The sequence below is a fragment of the Chiloscyllium plagiosum genome, unplaced genomic scaffold (assembly GCF_037043375.1).
Source record: "Chiloscyllium plagiosum isolate Xiang-an unplaced genomic scaffold, Cpla_swu_hap1 HiC_scaffold_15, whole genome shotgun sequence".
Taxonomy (NCBI): Eukaryota; Metazoa; Chordata; class Chondrichthyes; order Orectolobiformes; family Hemiscylliidae; genus Chiloscyllium; species Chiloscyllium plagiosum.
In genome coordinates, this window is record NW_028270153.1 from 29,186,697 (window position 1) to 29,199,837 (window position 13,141).

A 13,141-nucleotide genomic window follows, 5' to 3' on the forward strand; every position below is an offset into this window, starting at 1 on the left:
TAAATAAATGTAGTTCTGACTTAAAACTGCAGCAATGCGGTGAGAAGCTACGGGATGATCTATAATGGTGCAAAGTAAACACTGTGCACTAAATTGCTACTGATTGGCAAGTAACTAATAAATTCAGAAAGTATGATCATTCTGCATCTTGTGTATGAAGTAATGAATTTAGTCAAATTTATTTGTTAAGTGACCTCTAATTATTGACTGTGTTGTCAATTTTAAAAGCGTTCCATTACCTTAGTCAGTAATTGTTGAAAATCAACCGATAAACTACTTAGTCAGGCAGCAAATCCTTTCGACAAATCCATATTGATAATCTCTACCATATAACTGGTTCAGTATTAATAACAATGTGTAATATCAAGTTAAGAACGAAAGTGGATTGTGTCAAAATTAACTATCAGTCAGATAAATATCTAAATATCTATTTATTTAGTATGGAGCATCTTCCTGAAGTAACTTTTTGAATAAGAGAACATTGGGAAAATATGATTTTAAGTCCAAACGTTTTTACTTTTGAAATCAAGATGAAAATGGATGTTTCCCGAAGGACAACGGTATTTCCCAGTCAATTTAGTTTCAAACTGTCCCAGTTCAGGAGATATCCAAGCATCAGGATATAACATAGCAGCATAGTCTTTCAACAATGTCAAAAAAGCATAAATAGAGACCAAACATTTAGTCAAACTTAAAAATCAAAATATCCCCTGACCAGTTGGTATGAAAATTCAACAACTGGTCACCAGCAGAATTTTACTAATTCTAGAAGTTGATCTTCTATTTTATCTGGATCAAGAAGCCCTAGTAAAATTAAAGCCAATTGGAATCAGAATGAAAAGGTTCACAGACTGGTGCAAAGAAGGATGGTTGTGGGAGGCCAGTTATTGTAGCCCGAGAATATCACTGCAGAGCTCCTCAGTGCAACGCCCTTGGTCTAACAGTTTTCAGTTGTTTTGTTAATGATTTTTCCTTCATAATAAAATCAGAAGCAGAGAGGTCTGTAACTGTACAATATTCAATTCTATTTGCAATTCCTCAAATAATGAAACAGTCCTTGCCCACACAGAGCAAGACTTACCAGTCCATGCCTGAATGTTATCAAGTAATATTAATATAACAATGATAGGCAGGTCTCCACCAAGAAAAACGGTAATTCCTTCCTTGGGATCTGATGACATACTGTCTCTGAATCTCTCATTATCAACAGCAACATCCTGGAGGTTAACACTGACCAGAAACTTCAGGGGACAAAAGGTATAAATTGCATAGCTTGTGGTTACAACTCACACCCTGTTTTCCCAAAGTATGTCTACCATCTACAGAGGAACTTCAATTATCCAAAGGAAACGGGCAGGCAGCATTCAAATTTCGGATAATCGAATGCCGAATAACGTAGATTAATCAAGCATCAGGACTTTGTGATCTTGCCGGAAAATCAGATATTCAGATAATTGAATGCCGAATAATCAAGGTCCCTCTGTACAAAGCACAAGACTGCAATGTGATGAAATACTCTTCACTTACATGGACAAAGGCTCCAATAACACTTCAAAAGTTGACACATTACAGGACAAGGGATACGACATTATACATCTACAGACTCCAGTGCACAGCTGCATGTGTACACCATCTGCAAAACGCACTGCCATAGTTCTTTAACAGCATTTTTATAAATTCATGACCTCCACTTTCTAGAAGGACAAGGACAGCAGCTGCATGGAAACAGAATGCCTCCAGGTTATGCAATATCTGTTGGGCCTGTTTCCATGCTGGAGGGAATCTAATCTAAAGAAAAAAATCACTTTCTTCACTTTCATTGGCCAAAAATCCTGGTATGGCCTATCTAACTGCATTGCAACTGACCACACTGATTGCAGCAATTCAAGAAAGTGGCTCACTGTGACCTCCTTAAGGAACTGGCAATACTGTCCTTGCCAGTGACACCCACTTCCCATAAGTAAATGAAATAAAATCCATCTTTTTTTTCCAAGCATGCCACTTGACGCAGTTCATAAAGAAAGTAGGTGAAATATGGAGCAGGGTGGGGAAAGAACACAACCAAACATGAAAAACTTAATCTCTGTAAGTACCTTTAACAGTGACCAGTCATTAATCAGGCTGTTTTCCTTCAACCAAATTGTTATTTGCAATGAATTCAATCAAGTTGGAATACTCTAGACAACATCAGCTGAATTGGTTTTGATCATAAATCACTCACAGTCTACAATTTCAGAATTAACAAATTGCAACTAACATCATAAAACAGGAAGATATACCACAAGACCATCCATCTAAAAATATTCTGACCACACCACTATAGGTAGATTAGATTAGATTACTTACAGTGTGGAAACAGGCCCTTCGGCCCAACAAGTCCACACCGCCCCGCCGAAGCGCAACCCACCCATACCCCTACATTTACCCCTTACCTAACACTACGGTGTAATTTAGCATGGCCAATTCACCTAACCTGCACATCTTTGGACTGTGGGAGGAAACCGGAGCACCCGGAGGAAACCCACGCAGACACGGGGAGAATGTGCAAACTCCACACAGTCAGTCGCCTGAGGCGGGAATTGAACCCGGGTCTCTGGCGCTGTGAGGCAGCAGTGCTAACCACTGTGCCACCGTGCCATGAAGGTAGTTCTTCATAATATGATGGTTGCATTCTTGTGCGACCTTGCACTATATAAAAATTGTACAATAAAAGTAGCACCTAAACAGTGTTGGCAATGGAATCGCATAAAGCCAACACAAATTTTAAAAGTTTGTGCTTTAGAAACAGCGTCCCCATTTATCAATCTCATTACAGCCAATTCACACCGACAAAATGTGCACTATAGCAGAACGACCTGTACTTCTATCTAGCTTGTGAAGTACACTAACTATAGAGTACTAAATAACACTTGATAAAATGTGTACAGAACAACCTTGGTTATCAGAGCATCAATTGTCCGAACTTTTGGATTATCTAAGCAAGATCTCAAGGTCCCATAAAAATTTTATTTAAATTTAAATAAAAGCACAGCGAGAGCAGGCGACCTGGGCTGGTGGCGGGAGCAGGAACAGGATCACCATGGGACCCTGTTCCTGCTATTGCTGCCGCCACGAGAACCCTGATCAGTTATCTGAACAATCAGTAATCCGAACAAAATTCTCCCTGCCCGTCTCATTCGGATAATCAAGGCTGTCCTGTAAACTGATACCCAATTTTTCCAAAGTTTTGTGTCTTGAGAGTTGGGTTGACAAGAAACATCACTGAAGTATCAATTTTACTGTTCTATTAAAAGGAGCTATTATTACTAATGCTGCATAATGACATTTAAAAAAAAAATCACAGAGGAATTACTGGAGAAATTTTAACATGAAAATTTCTTCAGGCACAGAAAATTCCCTCCCAGTCCTACAATCACTACACCATAATACCTAATCCACTCCTCCAACACCAGCCTTGTGCACCAGGCCTCATTCTAACCCTGCTTCATCTTTGACTTTCAGCAGTTAGACTTTGCAGTCGAAATTCCTTCGAAAATGCCCCCTGCTTTTTCACTTCTTTCTCCACCTTTAAGATCCTCCTTTTTGGTCAAGGTCATTGGTTACCCCTTCCTGATATTTCCTCCAGTGACTCAGTGTCTCTTTTCATGCAATTGCACCTTGGCAAAGCAAATATACATAATATAAATGTTGACAAGGTTGATTCAACGCAGAAATTGAGAGATTTACAATTGAGAGACATTAAGTCTAACAAGACTTAATATGCCACTTGCCAAACTGGATAACAAGGCCAGAGTCATTAGCTCACTTGTCAGCATGACACCAAAATAGGGCACATCAAGCAGGTGTTGCTATTGCCATGCACCTGCTGTTCTTGTCTTTCTAGATAATGAAGGTCATGGATTTATAAAATGCTATTAAAGAACCTTGGCAGTGCATCTTGCAGATTGTGCACACATGCAGCTATGCACTGGAGCCTGTAGATATATCATAGCTACTCCAATTAAATCATTGCTTGCGAGCCTAAAGCCAAATTACAGGACTAAAGCGTGTCCAGGCTATCTCAAATTAATGTAAAAGGTGAGTCTATATTTCATACTGCTACTGGGCAATAGCAACCAGAATGGTATTCCATTTTTTACTAACAGAAAGTGACCATCAAGCCAAAAAAGGCATTCTGCCTACCATGTAAATGATTCATGTGTTATAAATATTTGATTGACAGTGCAATTCCAGATATAAAAGGTCATATATCCCAACTAGTGGATCATATCTATCAGCACACCCCTATGGATGCTTACAATAGGCAATGTGCTGACTGTCCTCAAATAGCCCCTGCTTGCACAACTCATAATATAGTGTATAATTTCAATTTCACATTTTCACTGCACATTCAGGTTTGTTCAGCAAGTGCTAAGAGTTATAATAACAACTGATTTAAGAAGCAGTATGCTTTTTTTTGTAAAAAACCTGGCTCTTCAAAATATGGAAGCAAGTGTGATGAAGCTGCTCCTTTAACAAGGTTATGCAGTCCTTGGCTTTTTTCTCCAGAGGGGTCGTAAATGACACAGACTCCAAAAGGTCTGGGGTTTGAAGGATTTTAGGGCCAATTTGATAAGGGTGTGGGCCAGTTCTCCCAGCTCAGCTTTACTCTAGCTTGTTCTTTTTAAGCAGTACTGTAAAGAAAGGCTGCTGGACCTAAAGCAGCAGGTCCAGCCTGGTCCTCTCTCTCTCTCTCTGACTTCTATCTTCTAAGATGATGTGTTTGATTTTACCTTTTGTGCCCAGGGATGTTTTTGGGGATTGTTGCAATGATGTTGTTGGAACAACATCATTAAATTGGGATGATTTGTTGTGTTTTCAGATAGGTTAATTTATTCAGTATTCTGTTTACTGTTGTTTTTGTTTCATTGAGTAATCTTGAAATTAAATTCTGTTTTATTCAAACTAAGTGGTTTGACCAGCTGATTCTCTCCTGGAATATCCACTTTACACCTGCTTAAAACAACTGGCAAAGTTAGGGTCTGGGTTACCTTCTTGAAATATTTTGAATGTGGCTTGGTCCATAACACAACCTTTTAGGATTTGTTACCTCAGTCTGCTGAGGCCAGCGTCATGTGATAATCCATTGCACAGCTCCATTAATCTGAAGAATCCCAAATAGAGTTTAATGTTTGCCTGTACTATCAATTACTCCAATCTTCATCATTTCAAGATGACCAAGTATTCACCTTCAAGCGATACCAAGGAAGCCAAGCTTACACCATCAACAGTCTTATACAGTCACAGCACCATGTTTTTTGCACCAGCATACAACTACACCCAACCAACTCCAATCACAAAACTTGACAACATATCTGATACGTACAATAATACAAGTTTTGAATACAAATTTGGTTTGCTTAGGCCAGGTTTGGATGATAAAAGATAATAATGATGGACTCTGCAATCTGTTGTATGGAGGAGTGCAATATCAACTGTTTGATAGTCAATCCGTGGCATTTTGTGATATTCTGTAAATACTGATTGAAAAATTTTAAAAAAAAATTGCTAAGGATATTGACATTGCTGGTAAACCAAGTATTTGTTCCCCAACTCAAATTGCCCTCAAGTAGCTTGTTTGGCTATGCCAATGGGCAGAGTCAAACACATCAGTAGTGGGGAAAATTCTTGAATCCATTATCAAGGACTTGATAGCGAAGCATTTAGAAAGCAGGGGCAGAATCAGACAGAGTCAGAATTGATTTATGAAGGGGATTGACAAATCTATTGGAATTCAATGAAGATGTAACTAGTAGTGATGACAAGGCAGAGTCAGTCGATGTGGTGTACTTGGACTTTCAGAAAGCATTTGTCAAACTGCCGCATAAGAGATTATTATGCAAGATTAACGCGCATGGGATTGGGGGAAATGTATTGAGATGGATAGAAAACTAGTTAGCAGGGAGGAAACAAGTAGTAGAAATTAATTGGTTCTTTTCAAATTGGCAAACAATAACTAGTGGAGTGCCACAGGGATCAGTGCTAGGATCCCAGCTATTCATAACATTTATTCATGATCTAAATGAGGGAACAAAATGTACCATCTTAAAGTTTGCAGATGACAGCATGTTGGGTGGGAGGGTGAACTGTGACGACGATGCAGAGGTCCTTCGGCATGATCTGGACAGGTCGGTGAGTGGGCAAATCATTGGCAGATGCAGTATAATTTGGATAAATGTGAGGTTATTCACTTTGGAAGCAAAATCAAGAAGACAGATTACCATCTGAATGGCTGTAAATTGGGAGAGGGGAGTGTGCAGCAGGACCTGGGTGTCCTTGTGCACCGGTCACTGAAGGTAAGCACGCAGGTGCAGCAGACAGTAAAGACGGCAAATGGTATGTTGGCCTTCATTGCGAGAGTACATGTCCAGGGATGTGCTGTTGCAATTATACATAGCCTTGGTGAGGCCACACCTAGAATATTATGTGCAGTTTTGGTCTCCTTTCTGAGGAAGTATACTCTTGCTCTCGAGGGAGTGCAGTGAAGATTTACCAGGCCGATTCTAGGCATGGTGGGACTGACATATGAGGAGAGATTAACTAAGTTAGGATTGTTTTCACTGGAGTTCAGATGGGTGAGTGGGGATCTCAGAGACTTATAAAATTCTAACAGGACTAGACAGGAAGATGCAGGGAGGATGTTCCTGATGGTGGGTGCATCCAGAACCAGAAGTCACAGTCTGAGGATTTGGGGTGGACCATTTAGAGTAGCGAGGAGGAGACATTTTTTCACCCAAAGAATGGTGAACCTGTGGAATTCATTACTACAGGAAGGAGTTGATGCCAAAACACTGAATGTATTCAAGAGGCAGCTCAAAATAGCACTTGGGGCGAATGGGTGTAACGGTTATGGGGAGAAAGCTGATTTAGGCTATTGAGTTGGACGATCAGGCATGCTCATGATGAATGGCGGAGCAGGCTCGAAGGGCTGGATGGTCTCCTCCTGCTTCTGTTTTTCTACATTTCTATGTCTGTCTGGAATCACATATATGCCAGATCCAATAACAAAGATAGAGCTATTGGTGAACCAGATGGGATTTTAGAAAAATCACCACTGTTCACCATTACCCAACTAAGATTTTAATTCCAGATTTGTAGTAATTACGTCTAATTTCACTAGCTGCCATGGTGAGATTTGAACTTCAGGAATACTAATCTAATTAATTCATCATCATGCCACTTCAGTGACATGTATATTAAGTCCCTTTTTATTAACTGTATTAATAAAACAAGGATTAAGGTAATTCATTGGGAATACTTTGTCAATTGGCCAACAGCAACACTAATGACTATAAACCAGACAGAGTAGAATATAATAGGTGCTGGAAAATTGAAATTAAAATAACAGAAAATGCTGGAAAAGGAAGAAATAAAGAGAAGCCTGTAACTGGCTGGCGAGTGGGGTGATTAAATGACATAAGTCCCTAGCTTTGTAACTACTTATAGATCCATATGACATATAGTTCTGAAGAAATATCATCTGCCTCAAGCATTAAACTCTGTTTCCCATTTCACCAAAGTTACTTAACCTATGTTTTTCTGGTATTTTCTGTTATCATGTCAAGATTAACGGTTGCCTGGCAACTACAAGAACTGGTCACTCTGGGTTGCCTCTCAATAGCAATTTTTAGTTCTTTGACGTTTTTATTTTTCTAATTATTTCTAACTTTGTTCATATTGATTTTGCTTTCAATACCCAGATCTATTCAATTAATTTAGGTTTCTTCCTCTTGGCTTACAATTTTGCCAATTTTTATTTTAAAATCTTTCCCATAAACATTAAGGAAATCTCACACTTTACAACAAAGTGCAAAAAAAATTATTTTTTTTAGGATGGCAAGATTCCTTTATACCTGCAATAAATGTTCCTTAAACTATGTACAATCTACACGACTCTTTTGTTTCTCATACTTACTCTAGCTGAAATTTCTCATTTGAAATTATGAAAGTTTGAAATTAAAACTGAGATCTCGCAAAGTGCATGGGTGTAAAAACAAAACACATAAATGCACAGATTCCATGCCCAACAATCCTCTAAAGGATTTTAATCATGTAAAACTTTAAATTCTGATTGTGCCCATCTTCTATTGATTTCACTACTGCATAAAATTCAAGAAGGAGTTGAAGCAAGGCAAACTGTTCCCTCCAAAAGATACACTCACACTTTTCCCTCAAATATCTAACACAGAAGCATAGACTACTTAAGGGCATTAGCATTTCAAGACTGCATCACCATTCAATATGATCATGGCTATCGGCACTTTCTCCCCATACCCTTTGATCCCTTTAGCCCTAAGAACTAGATCAAACTCATTCTTGAAAACATTCAACGTTTTGGCCTCACCAGTTTACTGCAGCAGAGAATTATACAGATTCACCATTGTCCATGTGAAGAAATTTATCCTTGTCTCAGCATTAAATGGCCTATCCTTTATCCTTAGACTGTCATCCCTGGTTGTCAGAAATATCCTTCTATCTGGTCTGTTAATTCAAAAAGGTGCTGTACAATTAAACACACAATTTTTCACAGCAACAAAACAAAAATCCTGTGCAATTTACAACACAGGAGTCATGTCAAAAAGCAGAAGTTTTAACATTAGTTTAAAATATAACAAATAATTTATTGATCACAAATTGCTGCAGCGTGTTAAAAATCATAACCTGAGAACACCATGAATATTATCATTAGTATCAGCAAATTCCTGACATATACACTGATACAAAAGCAAACAATAACTGTTAAACTACCTATTAGAGATGGCTCGGAGATGCTGGTGTTGGACTGGGGTGTACAAAGTTAAAAATCACACATCACCAGGTTATAGTCCAACAGGTTTAATTGGAAGCACACTAGCTTTCGGAGCACCGCTCCTTCATCAGGTGGTTAAGCAGCGCTCCGAAAGCTAGTGTGCTTCCTATTAGAGATGGCTGAGGGAATCCCTGATGGACTCGACCTGTAAGCCTCTCTTGGTTCGTCCTGGAGATCGAACTCTGTGATAGTCTGGAATATAAAACTCTTACAGACAGTTTAGTTTAAATTATTACCTTTATTTACCAATAGCATCAATGTTACACTATAACATAGATACCTACAAGCGAGGCTTGACCTAAGGTTCTAAAACCATTAGCAGAGTAGTGGTACCAGCTCTTACCCCTAAGAGCTCTCTCAGGCTACCCTCCTTATTGTTGCAAACAAGCTGTCTTTACACAGAATTTGGTAGTAAAATTACAAAAAATGCCACGTGTCCTTAATCAGATAAGCAGCAATAAAATGGCAGAAGTTTGCAGAGGAAGAGAAACTCATTTACAGGTCTGTGTACATCTAACTAATTAAGCTACATGCACATCAAAGTGGGCACCCTGATCAAGCCAGGCCCCAAATGGCTGCCTGCTTTGGATGGATAAACTTCCCTTTTAACAGTATATCATAATGAGGGACTAGTCTAAACTATGTGGAAAGGTCATGAGGTAACCTTGCTCAGCTAACATGTCCAGTATCACTGACCTAAAAAATGGCTTTTTCCTTTTAAAATCATCTTAGATTCCCAGAATGCAAATTAAGTTCATAACTTTCCCGGATCTCAAGCTCCAGGGAACAACACACAAACATTCAATCCATGACAAGCCAGTGTTCACTCAAATCAGACCACAAAGAGTTCATCTTTCCACCAGCTTCTGTCCGGTCGGTCGGTCGGTCTCTCTCTCTCTCTGTCCCTTGAACCCTTCAGTCAATGAATATAATTTACAGAATAAGGTTTTCTCTCTCTCACTCACACATGAACATCTTCCAACTTCCTTACTACGTCAGATTCAGCCTTCATGTTTTCCTAACCTGTAAGGGTAATGAGACATTCACATTCCAGAACAGTCAAAATGAGGAAGCTGAGCTTCATAAATTCAAATTTGCTCAGTGTGGTACACATGAAAACATATCAGAATTGTTCTATTATGTGCATATTCCACTCAGCTTATTAAATTACAAGTTATTTTCCTATTGAGTATGAGTTACGTTAAGAGTCTTCAATACAACCAGAATTTTTAGTTATCAAATATCCCACAGTGAAATATGCATGTCTTCAGCCCCCAGAGTGAGAAGAAAGTACTGCCACACATTCCACAAGTGAACAAATGTTATCACCTTATTTACATCGATCCATTGACACGAAGAACAGATGTCCCCAATTCTTCTGAATAAATGCCGCCCCTCCTCCTCCCCCGGTCAAGCACTTTCCGCAATTCCTTAGCAGATGTGTAATATGCAAGGCTACAAGCTTTCTCATAACTTCTGCTGAAATAAAATTGTATTTCAAATGAACTAGAAAAGTATATTTTTGATTCATGCTTACTTTTCCACATTTCAAGCAGTTCTTGTGTTGGTTTCTTTCTCAAATTCCTAAGATAGAATTGTCAAACAATGTATTTATAGTAAGGTTACATCCCACAGTCTATATTCAGTATGTAAATGCATTAATGAAAAACGATAGCTGCTACCATGCTAGAAGCCAGAAGTATAAACAAATGCTACGGGTTGTGGGTAATATCCGGCAAATACTGTCTATAAACAAAACATGATATAAATATTTATCCTAACATACAAATATACATCAAGCAAGAATCAATTCGACTACATAGATTGTGGCACCAAATAACAAGCTCAGGTATTAACCTGTATCTAGTTCACAGTGGCACAGTAAACAAAAACAATGAATAGCCACAAAAAAGTGTAACATAAAATTTATAAAATCAATATCTATTCACTGGTTTTCCATTTGGGTACTTTAAGGCTCGTTGTACAATGCCTAAATTTAAATTGCTGGTGTCCTCCAGTAATTTGTCGCACAAGTATACCAGTTATAATGTCAAAAGCAACAAGGAAACTTGAGATAAGGGAAAAAGAGGACAAGTTATATACTATCATATTCCTGATGAAGAGTTTATGCTCAAAACATCAACTTTCCAGCTCAGCGGATGCTGCCTGACTGACTGTGCTTTTCCAGCACCACACTTTTTGACTCTGAAAGTTATATAATACGGCTATCTTGAATTAAGAGTGACAAAGGATCATTAATTTAAAACTTATCACTAAGTGAAAAACTGCTTGAGAAATATTTCTATACTTTTTAAGAATGATGACTGACAACTCAGAGTTGCTGATGCAGATGCCATTTCATCTCAAGAGACAAAATACATGATAGAGAGGAATACAAATGAGAGGGAGTTCAATATCTTTAAATTGTTCAAAAAATCATCGGTCCAAAGTATCCTTCTGTCTTGTAAATATTTTAATCAGTCTGTTTAGAAATTTTAGGCTCCAGAAGAGTGTCATGTCAGACTTGAACCCAGACCTCCTGGTTCAGAAGTGGGGACTCTACTAGTGTACCACAAGAACCCATCTGTCTTGCAACTTTCTATGGCACAAGGAAGACCGCCATTTCAACAAAATTCTAACATCACGATGTGTTCATTTCAATTTCTAGATTCGGTGCAAACTCATCACTTACCAATAAAATGCAATTTTATCCCCCAGGGCTTTCTCTTTGATATTTCTATCCAACATATTGTAACAAATGTTGGTGGTCGCACCTTCCATACATTTGATGTAAATTTTGCCTTTCGTGCCATCAAAGTTATAATCGAAGAAACTGCCAGTTTGGGGAGTTTTCCAGTAAAACTCTTTCGCGATTTTCCCCCAGAACTCTGCACAAAAAATTAAAACATGTTTTTTTAAAAAAATTGCAGCACAATGTATTTTGACAAGTGTTTCTGCTAAAATGAGAAATTGGATTAGGGTAAACATCTCTGGCAATACTGCACATTAATGATCAACGATATCAATTTTTGATTTCTTTTGGCGTAACGCCTTCGAAATATGTAAATAAGTGTTAGATTTCAAAGCATGGTATCTTTGCAGCCAATTTCAGCTTATCACTGATCTCTCCTTGGACTGGAAGGGTGCAGAGACGAGACTCGCCTTTAACACTCAATGACACGCGGAAATAAAAATTAATATCTACATGCTCAAATAACACAGATGGGCGCTTCACAAACATGGAAGAAGTGCCAAAAGGCCCTGTTACCAGGGAACAGGCCTCCTCGAAATGTCAAATTCAACACTTCCCGAACACAACAAAATGTAGTACAAATATGAAATGACACGGCTGGCGTGAAGCATAAATAACGTGCAGCACACGCTACCTTCCGGGTTCTGTATGGACTGTAGGTAAAGATCCCTGTACTTTTGGAAATTCGAGACATGAGCTCCATTAGCAACTTCGGGAGCAGGGTGATAGACGTCTTTTTCAACAGGTGTCTTGTCAGGGATCATGGTGGCTGGCATAGAGGGAGGCGGCTGCGCTGAGCCGATCGCCGCTGGAGAGGAGGGACAAAGCTGTCCCGGCGAGGAGAGCCGGGATGAAGGCGATAGACAGAGACACAGAGCGAGAAGGAAAAGCACACAGCCCGAGTCCCTGGGCTGACCAAGCCCCGCCCTTGCCTCCAATCCATCCCTCCCATTGGCCACATCCCCACCAATCAGCACCCGCTTCCTTTCTATCCGCGCCCACCAATAGCGCTGCAGGGATCCGAGAGCTCGGGCCAATCGGAGCCCAGCGCGTGCGGCATGCGGCTACAAAAATCCCTGAAGTATCAAGTCCGGACATCAACGCGGAAGTTCAGATCAGCCAGACTTGCTCTAGCTTCGTGGGAGGGAATCCAGTGTGCGAGGCCCTTCAGCCACTGGGTGGTGAGGGGGCTGCTCGTTTGTACAACGCAGATTGGAAGAAGGAAGTGAAAGTACTGCAGCCATATTTGCAGACAACGCAAAAACAGGTGGAAAGGCAGGTTGTGAGGGATAAAAGTGGTTTGCGGAGAAATATTGATGGTTTGAGTAAATGGGCAAGAAGTTAGCAAAGGAATATAATGTAAGAAAATGTGATGTTCATTTTGGTCAGGAAAACAAAAGAACAATAACATTTAAATGGAGAAAAAAACTAACTGATTTGGAGGCACTTGTGCACGAAATACATCTAGCATACAGGTGCAGCAGGTCATCAGGAATGCTATTGGAATGTAGGCCCTTCAAGAGAGTTGGAGTATAAGAGGA

General features: G+C 39.4%; 1 protein-coding gene across 2 annotated transcripts in view; it reads right to left on the reverse strand.

Annotated features, from left to right (window-relative positions):
• The window catches only part of acss2 (acyl-CoA synthetase short chain family member 2), a 79,996-nt gene extending 67,500 nt beyond the window's left edge, over positions 1 to 12,496 (reverse strand). For both annotated transcript variants that reach the window (XM_043710551.2, XM_043710550.2), the window contains exons 1-2: positions 12,235 to 12,496; positions 11,541 to 11,736 (exon numbers count right to left, since the gene is read on the reverse strand). In XM_043710551.2, the coding sequence (XP_043566486.2) occupies positions 11,541 to 11,736; positions 12,235 to 12,376 (338 nt within the window). In that variant the 5' untranslated portion in view covers positions 12,377 to 12,496. The remainder of the gene's footprint in view (positions 1 to 11,540; positions 11,737 to 12,234) is intronic.
• Positions 12,497 to 13,141: the final 645 nt, after the last annotated feature.